Source organism: Acanthaster planci, linkage group LG18, assembly GCF_054643075.1.
Source record: "Acanthaster planci isolate LZ-2023a linkage group LG18, COTS_SCS, whole genome shotgun sequence".
In the NCBI taxonomy this organism is placed as follows: Eukaryota; Metazoa; Echinodermata; class Asteroidea; order Valvatida; family Acanthasteridae; genus Acanthaster; species Acanthaster planci.
In genome coordinates, this window is record NC_141794.1 from 11415996 (window position 1) to 11431743 (window position 15748).

The following is a 15748-nucleotide window of genomic DNA, read 5'->3' on the forward strand; positions in this document are numbered from 1 at the left end:
ATCTTTGTCGTTGGTGTTTTGGCAGTGACGTGAAGTGATGGCTTTCTTCCTTGATTTTTTCAAGTCACGGTATTGTAAAGGCAACATAAGCCCATATGGTTAGGGCTCATCCCACAAAGCTTTTAAAAGTATACAGCTAGAAAAGGACAGCATTAATGTAGCCTCATGCAGGTCAACGTCATAATTGGTTAATCCAACACTGTAACCCCTTCGTGGTTTGTGACACTTTAAGTGGAGGGAATTGACAGATATAAAGCTACACGGCTTGTAGCTCTGGGTGAAACCTTTCTCAAATAATAGAAAGAATGGAGGTGGGAACATTACATTGTGGTTGTCATTAGGTCGTTTTAACATCCCCAGTTGTGGGTTCACTTCAGTTTCGAAACGTGAATCGGCTACGGGTTTCCTGTTCTTTTCATTTTCTTTTCATTTTAAGGCATCCGTCCACCCTTGCTTGCTGAACTCACAGAAGGATTTGAAAGGCACAAATAACAAGACGCTTTTCACATTCTCTTGATTCTTTAAGAAAAAAAAGTTTATTTTTTTACCTCAAATCATAGAAAAAACCCTCTCAAAGACGATCAGAAATCGAACATCGTTATAATAACAGCGTTCATCTAAAGTGTACTCAATCTTTACAGTGCACAGTCAATCCGGTGCAACTTGAAATAGTGTCATTAAATACTCCTTTTGCTAATTTCTCCTTATTCAGCCCAAGAAAACCGGCGAACCAGCGCCGAGCTTTTTTTTCACTCATCAATTGCATCAAACTCTCGAACTTGAAAAAAAGAATCAACTCGAATTCTGTCTTCGCAGCACTGTCCTGTTTACCAAAGAAGAATTTTCGCCCCAGCAACATTCTCTTGGGGTCCAGTTCATTTTGCTTCTTTCTATATCATGTTTTACTCTGTCTTCGCGTCACAGATAGTCGGTTGTAAAGACCGTTAATTTGTTACAAATGTTGTACAAAGGTCGACGTGTACTTCTAAAAGGTACATGGTGAAAATGTTGAATCCTATAACCACACACACCAAATTGTCTTGTCACAGTAATACTGCCCAATTCTCGGAAGACGTTCTAAGGAAGCGACAATGATTTCCTACCCTCTCCCGCCAAAAATACGGTTAAACCGCTTCAGTGCCCGCGTCACACCTCACAAAATTTCAAGGGCAATGTTGCTACTCAGATTCAGCCGAACGAGCACCACGAAACGGTTCAACCAACCGAGAGGATAAAAAGTGACACAAACAAACTTAAATATTCATGGAGAAATCCTTGGCGCCGAGCCAATAAGAACCATTTCCCAGATGAGTGAATCATACTGATTTTGTGGCGGGAAAAGGAAAAAAAATCCCATAAGGCACACGTTTAGAACCTTATCTGAAGTATCGTCCCCAGAGGACTGCGATCCGAGCGATCCTCTGGCTCCGGCATTCAAGACCACGGAGCTATGTTCAAGACATATCGGTTATCTGGCGCAGGAAGAGAAGATTCCCTTCTCCTCGAGGTAACACGATTGCATCCTCCTTCAGATGGTCAAGAGATCCCTTGGGGGCTCTTGTTAGACGCTCTGACAGGAGCAGGGGGACCCTTGGTCGGGAAAAGAGGCAGCCCTTCATCTCCTCGACTCGTTTAAGAACATTTCTCTTTTTTTAAAGAGGATTACAACCCCCGACAGCACTGCTGTTTCCCAGAGTAGCAACTCTGAACCCCGGCAACCTCGCACGCTGTCTTCAAAAAGGCAGTTAGGTTACCCTTATCGCAACGGCTGGTTCGTTCTAATGCCCTGGTATTCGCAACAACTCTTGCCGAATACTTATCACTACGCAAATAAAAGAATCAGATAAGATAGGTCTTAATCATAATACTGCCAACATCTTCACAAAATTACAAGAGTTCAAAGTCGAACAACGGCGTCAAACCATACCGAGAAACAAAATAAGCAGAATTAGTTAGGTGTTATGTACACAGTGAAAAAAGAAGAATTTGGTACATAAAATATGCATTAATTAATCATGAAATTCCTTTAACAAAACAATTATTGTGCATAACCTGAAATCGGCCAAGTTTGAACAAATATTAAAAACGGTCTTAAGTTCTTTTCTTTTTCCACAATCTAGTTTGACTACCATTTTTTTTCAGATGCAGCATTTTTTTAAATACATTGGCCGGGGTCCCGTGCAATTGTGGGAATCAAAATGGTGCTGAGGAAAGGCGCTGACGTCACTGCAAAATGCATTACGTCATCAAAACTGGGATAAACAGAATGGCATACCCTGCAACAGCACGTGACCCTGCCAAAAATTGCACATTCTAACAAAGCACTCACTCCACTATGAGGAATATCACAGAAACGTCATTAATTTGGTCTACAAACATCTAGACATTACGTTTGCACCTACTTGCTCTTGCAGTATTGAAAACAGGTGAAACTACCAGGAAAACATAAAAGAATAACTTAGAAATGAGCCTATACAATATTTTGTACAATTCCATAAGTAAAACGCATTTTTTCTTGTCTCCAACGAAGTTGGAATGTCGCACGAGTTACGAAGTGTGAATCGTGAAACGTTCAATAGTTATCTGAATGATTTGGACAATATTTGAAAATTATGTCTCCTTATTTTTCATGAAGAGCAGACCCCCCCCACTATGGTTTTACTTGCGGACATCTTAGTGAAGAGACATCACCTAGTCTGGTGTGAAAAGCAAATTACGGTCACACATTACCTGGTAACGCTACACGGCGAACGAACTTTACAAAACGTAATGTGATGAAAAGTTTTCTACTGAATTCCGAGAAACCGTTATATAAACTCAATATTATCTACTGGTTATTCAGGCATGACAGAGTACGGGAAACAAGCTGTGAAATTTTCAACGTGCAGTGCACTTAAGTCAATGTTCGCTCAAGCGAGCTGTAGAATGAAGAACCAGCTCCAATCTGTCAACTTGAGACTTTCAAATAAACAAAATGCCTCTCATCTCGACTTTGCCTCAAATGAAAGAGTTTGTCAGCATGTCTGTAGAGAAGTTATTGTCCGTGTAGGCGTTCTGCGGCGGCAGAGGGTCCAGGTACATGTCCATGGAGAGGTCGTCGCGGGGGAGGTCGTCACGGTTGAGTTCATAGAAGAGTTCCGCGTCGCTGAGCTGCATGAGCTTGGTCAGAGTGGTCATCTGCTCAGGCGTCAGGCCGTTGCCGTTCAGGTCGTCCGCGCTGATGGGGTACTGGGGCTGGGAGAAGCCCTCTGTTGGCTGGAGCCGGGCCTGGGGGTTGGTCATGCTCCCAATTTGCTGCAGCTCCTCCTGTTGCTGCATCTGCTGCAGTTGGTCCTGCTGTGCCTGAGAAAGAGCTTGTGAGATCAGCGAGGTCACGGCGCTGTTCTGGTTCTGCGGAGGCGCATTCACGAGAGCCCGGAGGCTGCTCAGCGTAGCGCTAGCGGACATGTTCATGTTGTCCATCCCCTGAGGGACGATTTGCTCCGTCTTAATGGGCAGGAGGTCGCACGCGGTGCCGTCCACCCCCTCCTGAGGACCCCCCTGGGGCTTGATGGGGTTGAACTGGTAGCATCCAGCGTTGTTCACTCCCTCCGGTTCCACCATAGGAGTAGGTGGGCTCTGGGCGCTGGTGGCGTAAGGCTGCATGTGGCTGGGCGCCTCGAGTCCGGAACTGGGGAAAGTGAAGACGCTCTCCTCCATCATCTCCAGCGGAGACATCTCGGGGGTCGGCAGGCCCATGGCGGCTAAGGGCTCCGTGTAGCTGGCCGCCGTGAAGTTGAGATCGATGGTGCCCAGCGGGGCGTGCTTGAACTTGAGGTCTGGCGCGGTGCCGTTGGCGTTGTCCATCGGGGTGGGCGAGGTGCGAGGGGTGACGTCGGGCGTCTGGAGGGAGCTGGTGCCCATGTGATCAGGGGAGCTCGCAGACATTGAGACAGGGGTAGCGGGCGCCGAAAGCGGGGTGCTGGGGCTGCTAGCGGCGGCAGAGCTCCCCGTAGACCCGCCAGCTGGCGGTGCAGTGCCGGTGTTCCTCTTCATAGTGCGTTTGGGGCCCTTGCGGCGCCGTGGCCGGTACTTGTAGTCTGGATGGTCCGCCATGTGCTTGACCCTCAGTCTCTCTGCCTCATCAATGAATGGCCGTTTCTCCATCAGAGAGAGGCTGCGCCAGGACTTCCCTGCAGTAACGACAAAGTGTGATGATACGCATTCAATACAAAATCTAATTCCATCATGTACATGTACACCACACAGTATGTGACAAGTCATGGCAACACACGTTTTGCTTAATGTAAAAAAAGAGCTTTCAGGGAGGTACATTATCCGTCACAACAGAATGCACCAAAACATCAGATATACTCAGAGGTGAACCCCGAACACTAGAAACATGACTTTTTCCCCTTTACAGATTGCAAGATCTCTGAACTGGTTATCCATTCCTTTCAGATATTGGCGAGGAGCACCAGTAAGTCAGGAGCACCTGTGTAGGCTACAAGACGAGATGGTTGCAAGGTGGGTTGTCAAAAGCCTAAGATATTCCCTGGGCTCTTCTTTTATCCACCATCACAGCCGGGGCCTCTTCCTGGTCCTAGTCCAAATAGTCAGTTGATAAAAACTGCCAAAAAAGCCAAGGTCGGCCTGGAACCAAGGCTCTAACAAGACAAAAATTCCTATAAGACGGAGGGAAGGAAACAAGGACCAGCCAATTCCACCTACTCGGCCTGTTTTTTACCAAACCAGCACCGGGGAAAAAAACTTTGTCCTTTGCCAGAAAAGAGAGAGAGATCCCTCTCTCAGCTCCCTACGCACTAGCGAAACCAGAGCTTTCCCCCTTTCAACAACTACGGGCGAATGGGCCCGATCAGCTGGTGGTGGTGAGGTCACGCGGTTCTTAGTCATCGACATCAATAGAACTTCAGGCTACCCTTTCAAGCTTAAAGGGATATTCCTCTAGGGAAATAATACTCCATTCACCCAAAATCCAAGCTCCGCTTGATTAGTCCGCAGAGAGTAAACAAGTCTCCACCCCCCCCCTTCAATGAGCCAGTGCCAGGACCGAACTACAGAATCCATCTGGAAATCCATCTTGTCGATCAAATTAATTCCCTATGCTTTTGGGAAAAAAAGGAAACACAACTTTAAACGTGGCTTTTAATTAACAAACTATGTACTTAAAGTATACTTAGACGTGTTTGACATTGAATTTCAAGAGCCGGGCAGTAGGTCACCTATCTTTTAGTGATTGTATAATCTTAAAGGCCCTTGAAAGGGATCGCACAATGCTCGACTTTTCGCCATTCCTCAGAGAGCCTTCCGCGGATGCCTCAGCATATAGAGGGCCTTGCGTGCTTCGGCAACACTTCCGAAGTCCAGCGAGCCCGACCAGATCAACTTGAAGCAGCGTCACAATCGTCAAACCCAAAAGAAAGTCCGCTCAAGACGAGGGCGCCCCTTTAAAAGACTTGTTTTCTACTCCCACCCCGATATCCCCAGGTACGCCATTGATCCCTCGCATAAATAGCCTCATTGCTCTGCGGCAGCTCAGCATTAGCTGTGATCGCCTGACCGCACACCCTTATTATATTTGGCTGGGGCCAACCTGCGCAATATATTATTACTTCATAACAACTTCCCAAATGTAAACAACAGACTCTGGATTTGCTGCGACTCCAACACGGAACAGCTCCGTGGAAATAAAACGAGGAAAGGGGAACGAGAAAGACGCCTGAACAAAACCACAAACCCACTTCAACTAGCCATAAAAGCTCGTCCCTTTAGACTGCGTTTTGTATCATTCTTTTACACTGAAATGAGCTTAGGACTTCCTGTTAAGCACTGGAACTTATTTTGACCATTCTGCCTGCCATCCAGTGGTCGGGTGTTGCACTTACCTCCCTTTTCTAACACCCACCGTTCATTTTTCCAGTCGATCCCTGAATGTCTCATTTTTATTCATTTCAAGGACCCCACGTGACGGGAGTAAATGACACGTAGTTTAATAGTTGAGCAATTGTGAAAGTGCGTGAAGGGTACCTCGATAGCTGCCCACGTGACCTTCGCGCTGGGGAGGAGTCGAAACGAACTTGCACGGGCAGCCCTAAACAACCGAGAAGTGCTGTACTCAATGGGTCGACCTCACGATTGCGAAATGCCCCAAAGCTCACGTTCTCGATGAACTATGCACGTACAATATACGTACATGTACATGTCTAAACATTCATGTATAGGGTACTCGTGCATGAACATGCACATGGTGCATGCTCGACGCTTTCAAATCCCATGGTGCAATGCATTTTAATCTGTGACAGCTTGGCAGGAGGAACACTGGAATTTGCCCGCATTTTTGCATGATGATGTTTGATACTGTGGAAGTAAGCAGTTAACTTTCCTGTCAAGAGTGATTCCACAAAATAAATTGCACGTGCATGGAAGAAATTTCAGATCGTTGAAAGTAGGACAGGTGCCTCAAAATGGTGCATGTGTGAGGTACACAGACAGGCGTTTTCCTCTAATTTAATTTGACGTAGACAAGAACACAACACAAATATTACAGTTCGTTTTAACCCAGCACAAGAAACTCTTTTTGTCGTGTGTAGAAAGCACCTTTAACTTTTCAACCGCATCAAGGTAACAGCTGTTAGTTTTTATAACAACGGATATGCCCCCACGTTAATTGAGCACTCGCAACTTGGATCATAGACGGACCCGTCACGCCTGATTATGTTACGTAATACCTCGCAATATTTTGCGCAGGGTTGCGTACCAAGCTGGGGCCAATTATTGTCCTGACGTCATGGGCACAGGATACACTGTACATGTACATGGACTGTACACTCTACACGACTCGAATGAGTTGAGTGTCTTTAAATCTGCTACCCCAGGGAAAGAGTCCAGCACGGTTTCGACGCCTCGATGTCCATGCCAATTTCGCCGAGCGTCTGTCATACCATACGTGCACACGGCCCGTCAAAAGTAAATATTGTTACTTTCCATCTATACATTTTTCCTTCTATTGCCAAGGAGCATTCTGACGGCTGCTTTACGGGAAAATCAGACAGTCAACAAAATTAAGACTTGTCGAGTTTCAAGATGGCCCGGTCATCTTGACATCGTCCTCACTGGTGCGATTTCAAACGTTTCATGTGTCGCAAGTAATACGTTTCATATTTGCTTGACAACGCCTGAATGCTTTTACCGACTGACGAAAGTCATCACCAAGTCATATTGTTTGGGAACAACTTCTAACAATAATCCAACATCCACGCACCGTCATCAAAGAACAGGCAAATTAATGCTCAAGTTTCTTTGTTCCAACCCTTAACATGTTTGACAGTCGCACATGCAATATCATCGCGTCAGCAAGACTGACAGTGACTCTACTTCACGCCAGGCACGGTACATGTGTTTTGAATCTAATCGTGACGGATCGGGGACTAGATTCAGGTGACTTCATCAAGCGATTCATCATTATTCTTGATTCACAGCCCATGAGTAATACAGCCGCAATACCAAGGTGGCTGAAAAACACCAAAGTGCTCCAAAATGCACGTATTTTTTTTCATCTGGACAATTCCAGTTCCACGGCAACTAATGTGTTGTCACGGTTCGTGAAGATCCGGCGGTAACTAAAAACAGCCCCCCCCCCAATGCCATGTGTCCCGACACGGTTCATGGTGCCAACTCCCCGTCTGTCCATCAATAATGTTGCCCGCTGTACACCATGTTGCGTCCGTCTGCATTTCAACAACACGAATGTGCCGCGCACAATCGATAGAATCCGTCAATACAATTCACAGTACACTGGGAGTTATCCGCCACGTCAAGGGTTTTAGACCCGGGACAGCCTTTATCCTAATGGATGATACCATTAGGATGGTGCGGTTTAATTTACGCATGCACTTGGTGGTGTCCTGTCAAGATTATGCTCCATAAACTCGTTATGGCTTTACCCAACTTCTTGTATGCTGTTCATTAAAGCACACATTCGGATTCTCGTGAACTTGTGGTCCGTAAAGTTGAGAAGTTGTGAACTCACTTTAATACTGAATGGTTACGACTAATACATGTACCTAACTACAAAACTATTAAAACTAAAGGGGGGGCAGGGACAACTTTTTGACAGGCACTTTTGACTGCCAGGCGGGTTACCGGGCCAATTCACTGGCTGAGGATCACGTATCACGGGCCGTGTTTTCTCTCAAGAGTGGAATAACTGGTTCCCTCCAAGATGGCACCAGACCAAAATGTGTGAAACTACCGTAATGTTTGACTTCAAATAGATCACGGACACTGCAGAAGATGTGCTCATTATGTACTTCATTCCAACATTTTCAGTATCAGCGGTGTCACTTCCAAATAGTCCCGAGAACCGTGCTGGAAGTTTTTGGAGTCGGAGAATACGCGGAAGATAGAGGCAAAAAAACATAACATAACAAAACAAAAACACGCAAGACAGCTTCGACAGCAGTGGGCAACTTTTGTGTAGCCGTTAAATCCATCACCGCTAAACAGGGTCGGCTCTTGCGCAATAACCTGCCGAGTACCTCTTCATTTCGTATATTCATGTACAAGCATATGCACTGAACGTGTGCTTTTTTCAACCCTCACTGTGTGCACGGCGCAGGCGAGCCGTTCATTTTCACATCGCGTGCAACTCAACAGCTGGTCGCAATGATGGTCATATTAACAAAACCTTTAACACGTGCTTGAATTTCAATTTTCATTTTCGTAGTCACTCACGATTCCTGTTCGGATATTACCGCACAGTTTCCGCCACAGCAACATGTGAAGTCCCCACATTTTTCACGGCAGCGGTGTTTATAAAGAGCACGAACTCCTATTATGAAATAAATCACCGCACCGAGGAATTAACCTCAACAATTTTAAGGGAGTCCCTGGTCGGAGCAGTGTTTACTGAAACATGAGGAGCCGGCCTGTCACTTGATTTACACGGCTGAGCTTGGAGCGCTCGAGGTGCTCAGCAACGGCCTTGACATGAACAGTGCTGCACGAACCGCGCACGAAGCGGGTCTGTTACGACGAAGCACGAAAAGCGCATTGCACCCGAGATACATCGTCAACACACAAGTGCGGTAAACAGGTCCAACATGCGTTCAAGAACGATCAAGGTACCACGCATCCAAGTGAGCATGTCCTAAATGCATGTATTCACCACTGGTGCATGCGTTTCACAGCTTCTTAAGCTATGCAACAAACGTGCCATAGTCATACACCACAGCACCACATCGTGGGCAGGCATGCACACACTCGATCAGTTTCCGTTTTATTTACGCTGATTCAGTTAAGTGCATGTGCATAATGACGGGTAAGGGTTCGGCTCAAACCATAAATTGTAAGGGTTCGGCTCAAGTCGTAAATTTCCTGCCGCGACATGTGTACCGGCTACCGGATGAACTTGTCAGCCAACGTGGCTAATGAAGGCAGCTTGTTTGGTGGTGGAGGGTGCCAAATATTGGTGGTGTTGATCACAGCGCATAGCTTAGGCGCGGATTAAACTCGACCATCCTGACCATGTCGACATCTGTGCTTACAGAAAAAAAGTCATACAAATCGGCGGCCGCGTCTGTATAGAAACGTGAACATGTACATGTACTTAGGAGATCCGATTTTCAACTCAAGTGCAGCAAATGGTTTCATTCAGCGTGTATAGCTACCTCGTAGCAGAATGGGTCCGTGAAGTGGTTATTTGTGTGTGCGTTAATATAGCATTAATTTAAAAAACTCACCTAGCATTTTACTGAGATCGGCGTTGTGTAGATCTGGGTTCTGATCTGCCAGCCGTTTTCGTTCATCCTTGGCCCACACCATGAAAGCATTCATGGGCCGTCTAATCCTCGTCTCCCGCTTGCCCCTTCCACCGCTGGCCCCATCCCCGGCGTTCTTCTCCTTCATCTCCTCCAGCCACTTGCATCCGGCCTGCTGGAGCAACGCGGCGTTGCCTGGCTCCGACAGCAGGGTCACGGTGCTCAACCCGCCGCGGAGCATTAAGTTATTCCTGTTGAGATTTAAGTCCTGTTGGAGCATTTCCGAAACGGTTCTCATGTCGATGTGCAGTTACTAATACCTCATCAAACCAGCTTTTCGAACAAGGAGTGCACCGCTCTCACTCGAACTGCATCGAGCGAGGTCTCACCAAGTTGTGTTGTAATAAACACCGTCGATTTCGTTTTTCTACCGATCAGCTGGCCGAATCAGCTGTTCTCGCTTCATTGACACACTAAACGCGCTGGGCTTTAAGCTATACCACTGGCAGCTCCAGGCGCTAGCCAATCAGCGACCAGAAGGGTCTGCCCCCGTGGATGACGCGGCATGGCCAATGATGACGCATAGCTCCGCCCACTTTCCATCGCGGTGCTGGCTTATAGTCTAGCGCCCGCTACACTCATCGTGGCACATCGTTAATACACACACATACATGTACATGTATACTGTACATGTACATATACAGGTACACCTGCATTGGTTGACATAGGGGTTCATGGGTTGACATGTCAGCGTGCTGGTTGGCCGATTGTGTGGCGTAAGGCGGGATTGGGAAACCAGCGCGTGTTGTTTATGACCTTGGGATTATTTGAGTTAGAGTTTTGAAGCTCCAGGCATGATTGATCGTGTTTCTGGCCCGTAGTTCACAGTCATGTTAAAAAGATCGCGAGGTCTTGCCAGATCTCAAGAGAAGGCTGTCAAAAAAAAAATTAAAGACCATGGCCGCGTGACAGTACGGTGAAAACATGCAGGTGGATCGGGATTTAAAAAAAAAAGCGAGAGACCTTGTGCTTTGGAACAGAGTTCAAGAAAAGGAGTGGGATCAAACATCACCGCGAAAAAAATATGAATTTATGCCGTGGTTTGTCACCACATCACAAGGCGAATGCCTTGTGGGGTGGCTTACCAAATAAGCGATCAGGTAACAAGCATTTTAATAGAGAAGATTTAAAGCTTACGTCTTTTCTCTTTCGTACATATTTTCAGTTTCCCAATGTTCCCTTTTCAGAATAAATCAATGACAATTAAACATGGGAATACCACGATTGTTCTATCGAACACCGTTGCTGGGATGACTAAACCGGTGTCGACATCGGATCGGTTTTAATAGCTCCATGGTTGGAAGCCATCCTCGGATATTTACACACACTTGTCTTGCGTGCCAGTACTATAAAGTGTCAACAGTGACAGTTAATTCCGAACTTGATTCCGTTATTAATTAATGGACTCGTTTCTTTGAAAGCGTCCGGAGCTAGAAGAATATTAAACGCAACAGGCAAAGATCTGACAGAGGCCGCTAAAATTGATTTAGCCTGCAATTGTGTGGCAAAACGGCTGATTTTGCATGTTTCCAAAGGATGATTTCTCACTTCAGCGTAGCGTGACTTTTGAAGTGCAGTCTTGTTATGAGTACAAGTTAAAGTTGAGGAAGAAAACTTTACTTTTTTCAGCTTTGAAAACCGTTACTGTAGTATTTTGGAAGTTCACCTGCCCCCTCGTGGTACGAGCGTCCGCTCACAAATACGACCCTCTGCGCAGATAACTGCACAGGCTAACAAGTGGACAAATGCTAACTACATGTACCTGTAGGTCTTCAATTGCTTTGGTTACCAAGCTGTTACGTGAGGGTCCTTTCAAGAAACCAAATGTTGCAAGTTTCATTCTCTCTTTCCATAGCAATTCAGCAAATTCCTATCAATGTCCAAAACTGCAAAGGGTCGCTTCTTTACGACTGCTTTTTTTAGGCACGGGCAGTTTCACCATTCGCACCATAATAGTGGTTCTCAGTTTCTTTTATGCGCAGGACAGAGCGAGTAGTGACACTTTTGAAGATCACGTAATAAATCCCTACCAATTCTCAACCAATCTAGTCACGTGCAAGCTTCTCATCTACGGGTATAATCGACGTACCATAGGCATCAAGCACGGAGGTAGGAACACATGGAAGCGCTAATTCTTACTTCCTTGAAGTTCCTTCATCCATTACTGTGAAAGACCGAATCTTATCACACAGCCCTGAGACGCCTTTTAAACATAATCCCCTCCTCGGCGACATTCAAATCGGATTGAGCAAGATTTCTTTTCACCTTCCCCAAGAAACGGCACCAAGATGACCAGATTAGTCCAGGATTATCAGCAGCACTTGATTTCAGAGGACGAAACTCTTTCGTAACATAGTCGTTAACCGTTAGCAAAGATGGCTTCCGATGATCTCCGATTCTAACAGGATCAGACTGAAATGGAACATAGCCTCTTTGGTTCTGTGAGGATGTGAGACTTCTGACATGGCTTGGCCTAACTAGCTCGGCTAGAAACCTCAAGTGTCACGCATGTAGGAACAAAAGACCTGTTCGAAATGACCTAAACTTGTGCCTTCAAACATGGCTGTGTGGATTGTCCTATTGGGTTTAGTTAGGACATATTTCTACCCCTGGATACAACGTAGTGATATGGATACAGTAAAACTACCGCCCTCTCTTATTGTTGCTGCATCACCTTCTTTGGTTGGACCTTTTTCTACAAGAGGGAGAGCTCTGAGCCTTCAATTTCAAAGACGCCTTCAAAGCCTTTTGCCTTCAAAGACAAATCCTCACCGTTTCCCGATAATGAGTCGCTTACGCCATAGAGACAGGAACACAGCGCTGTGCTTACAGTTACACTTATTTACAGCTTCGACCAGCTGTCCAGGGGGTTCTTTTTAGATCAGTAAATGCAACAATCATGATGCCTCCGTAGTGACAAAGAGCCAATGCGATTTGTCCAATCGTGGCTCAACTATGAAGCCCCTTGTACAGTTTAACCGTGGCAGAACAAAACAGAGATAAGATTCGGTGTTCTTTCACCCACCCCTTCGGACTCCGACCTGTCAATTCACAGGCCTCTCGATCCGCTGTCACTCAGAGCCGATTCCCCATACTGCTATCAATATAACTGATTTGCGGTCTGCACGGAAGTAGTAAACAAGAAACCGCAGAAAACTTGTTTGTCATAATCCTGGTTCTGTTAACTTTATCGTAACAAGTCGGGGCCGTGTACTTAGACCCGCGCAAGCCCCATCCCGCGCCTGGACATGCCCGGGGCCCGTGCACACGCGTAGCGAATCAATAGGCTTCACAAAAGTTCCTTTTGTGTGCGTTTTGGAGGAGCTCTCACGTCCAGCTTCGCAACGTCAAAACAAGTCAACTTGATCAAAGTCTACTCAAGACTAATGGCGAAGTTGATTTTCGTAAGAAACATGGATCTTTAGTTAGATTGTTGTTTTTTTTACAATTTGTGTTTGACTTTGAGTGCTGTGGGACTCAAATAACTTGTTGACGGGTGCCTGACATTGTGGATAAGAAGATCCTATTGTTTTGACGGAGTTGAAGTCCCGTAGTTTGGGTCAAGACCGGAGTTACTGTCTTACTAACTCGACTGTCTTTGAAATCTCAGTATGTTTGTTTGATATAAGACAGGCAAAAAGTTTGAAGTTAGCAAATTGTGCTTAACAGGGCGCTGTTTTTCTTAAACTTATTTTGGTGGGGAATAAGGTCGAAACGAAGCCCTTCGCACGATCGACCTGAATGGGGAGAGGGCCCGGGAGGCTACGCTGGCACGCCTCGACTGCTTGAAGAGGTTGTTTGAACAGAAGCTTGTATGACAATTTTTCTTTAGCTAGAACTTCGTCCCAGCTTCGCCTTGTCTCTGAAACCTCTTAAAGCCTTTACAACAGCGAAAAACTGCCATCTTTGGCTTCGAGGATCGGTACTGTTCCGTTTGAGTTTCCAAGAGTAAATCATCGCCCTATTACTTTCCTATGGAGCGGACGAGTTGGATTCGCAACCGTGAGAAGCGGAGAGAGGTGGACGCCCCGAGGCTTTGGATGAGCCTTCGTCTTGCACGTGCAGCCTCGGTTTGGTTCTGAGGTGACGATAGCGTAAAGGGGAATAAAACTCGACTTTTCTGTGTACAGAATACGGCCAGCATAGCTGTGCAACGTGGCACAGGAATATTTGCCGAGCTACCATCTTGTCAGAAGAATAATGCCCCTAATGATTTAGTGATTCCCCTTTTAAGACCTAACAATAAATAGATCGTAATCTTGATCAACCCCAGTGCTCAATACAGAGAAACAAGTTCAAACACATGTGTCCATGGAGCTCGTGCACATTTCTGGACTCTGCACTGACAGTGGTAAATATTGCATCATAATCCTGCAAAACTCCCCAGACCCGAAGACCATGAATAAATCAAATACGACAAGCGAATCTAAACAGGCGTTTTCATTTGGACAAGGAGGAAAGCAAAACCTAATTGAGAACATATCAATCACGATGGTGCATTTTATGACTCGCTGTTTTTCTGTCATTTTCTTGTATTTCCGCGTTGTTGGGTCAAATGGCAACTGGACATGCGCTAATTCCTGTCAAAAACAAGAGTGTGTGTAAACACGCAAGTTGACTTTGTTTCATGCGGGTATCTCACAAAAGAGCTTTTCAGTCATGGCCAATCCTGCTTAGTTGAAAACACTCCCCTTGTCAAAATGGACACAAGGCATCGTTCTCCGGGGCATTATAACTTATTTTGGCCCCCTGCTCTGTTGTGTTACCTCACGGTTTGACAAAAATAGTTGCAAAGACTGCTCTGTTTTTCGCATGGGTCGCCAGAGTTTACAGAAACATACAACCTTTAGTTGATGCCTCTTAACATACATTTGTCCCATTAATTTTGAAAGACTTTACTTTTCCAGTGTTTTCCCACCTGTGTGAGATTTTGTAAGGGCTGAGTGGGTTATTCTTTTGCATTTGAAGTGACGACCGGCCATAGTTTTTCCTATCACTGCCAGAGAAACACATGACTGTGATGCAGAAAGAAACAGCTGGTGTTCAGGTCTTTCCCATGACCAAAATTGAAACCAGCCTGGTAGCCATTACACCCTACGCTTTGAAGGGCCGATCTGTGGTTCAGAGCTGTGTTTTGTGCTAACCCGTTTGGCGCAGAATCCGTAGTTATGACGCGTCGGCATGCGCGCAAGCAAACCTCCTTTCGTAATCCGTGAGGGAGACAGTCTTACTGTCCCCGCAGAATTTTCGGCTGCATTGGGCCAAGATTTTCTGCAGAAAGTAATTGCAGCCATGAAGCCACACCACGAAATTCTCTGAAGATATCCAAACGTGTAACAGTGAGAGAACTGTAGTGTTTGAGAGGGCCGAATAAGCCACTGAAGGGAGTGATTCAGCATGTACATGTACATTTCACATGTTTTTTTTGCGGCCGTCCGTCGCTGCCATACTAATTGCATCGATCTACATTCTCATTTCTGTCATTCGATCAGAAAAAAACATTGAAGATATATTTGGAGTTCTAACGTGAGTTCGAGAATCATGCATCAAGTAAAGTGAGGTTCCTACCCCCTTTCAAGAGCTATATCCTCCTATATCCGTCAGGTCCCCAGACACCATTAACAGCACATCAGGCCTTAAAGACATGAGCACATTGTCATTACAAGCCCAGTGGCTCGTAACAACAGCCCAAGGTACACAAATGCTTGTCTCTTTGCTCAGATCTCTCCAAATTTATCGATGAAGGTGGCCTTACTCTTGTTATTAAGCGCCGGTTTATTGGCTTATGCAAATTTGTAGACGTGAGTGAAGGTGAACATTCGGTCGGGAACACGTTCACATCATTAAAGATGAGATTGAAAGAGCGCGTGGCTTTCAATATGCATTAGAGATAGATAACAAGGAATGATCATACATTTTTAAAGAAATAC

The 15748-nt window shown here is 45.8% G+C and overlaps 2 protein-coding genes across 5 annotated transcripts in view; one reads left to right on the forward strand and one right to left on the reverse strand.

Moving 5' to 3' along the window:
* The window catches only part of LOC110978644 (microcephalin-like), a 140207-nt gene that overhangs the window by 62729 nt on the left and 61730 nt on the right, over positions 1-15748 (forward strand). For 2 of the 4 annotated variants that reach the window (XM_022233792.2, XM_087148357.1), the window contains one exon: positions 4441-4506. The exons of 1 other annotated variant lie outside the window; for it this stretch is intronic. The gene's annotated coding sequence lies outside the window, so the exon portion shown is untranslated. Of the gene's footprint in view, positions 1-4440; positions 4507-8813; positions 9123-15748 lie in introns of those variants that run through there. One more of the 4 variants, XM_087148358.1, reaches the window with a different exon arrangement.
* Positions 509-10226, reverse strand: LOC110978645 (uncharacterized). The gene is made up of 2 exons (XM_022233794.2): positions 9741-10226; positions 509-4172 (listed from the first exon to the last, which is right to left on the reverse strand). Exons 1-2 carry the CDS (start codon positions 10054-10056, stop codon positions 2998-3000), a joined length of 1491 nt encoding a protein of 496 aa, XP_022089486.2. The 5' UTR covers positions 10057-10226; the 3' UTR covers positions 509-2997.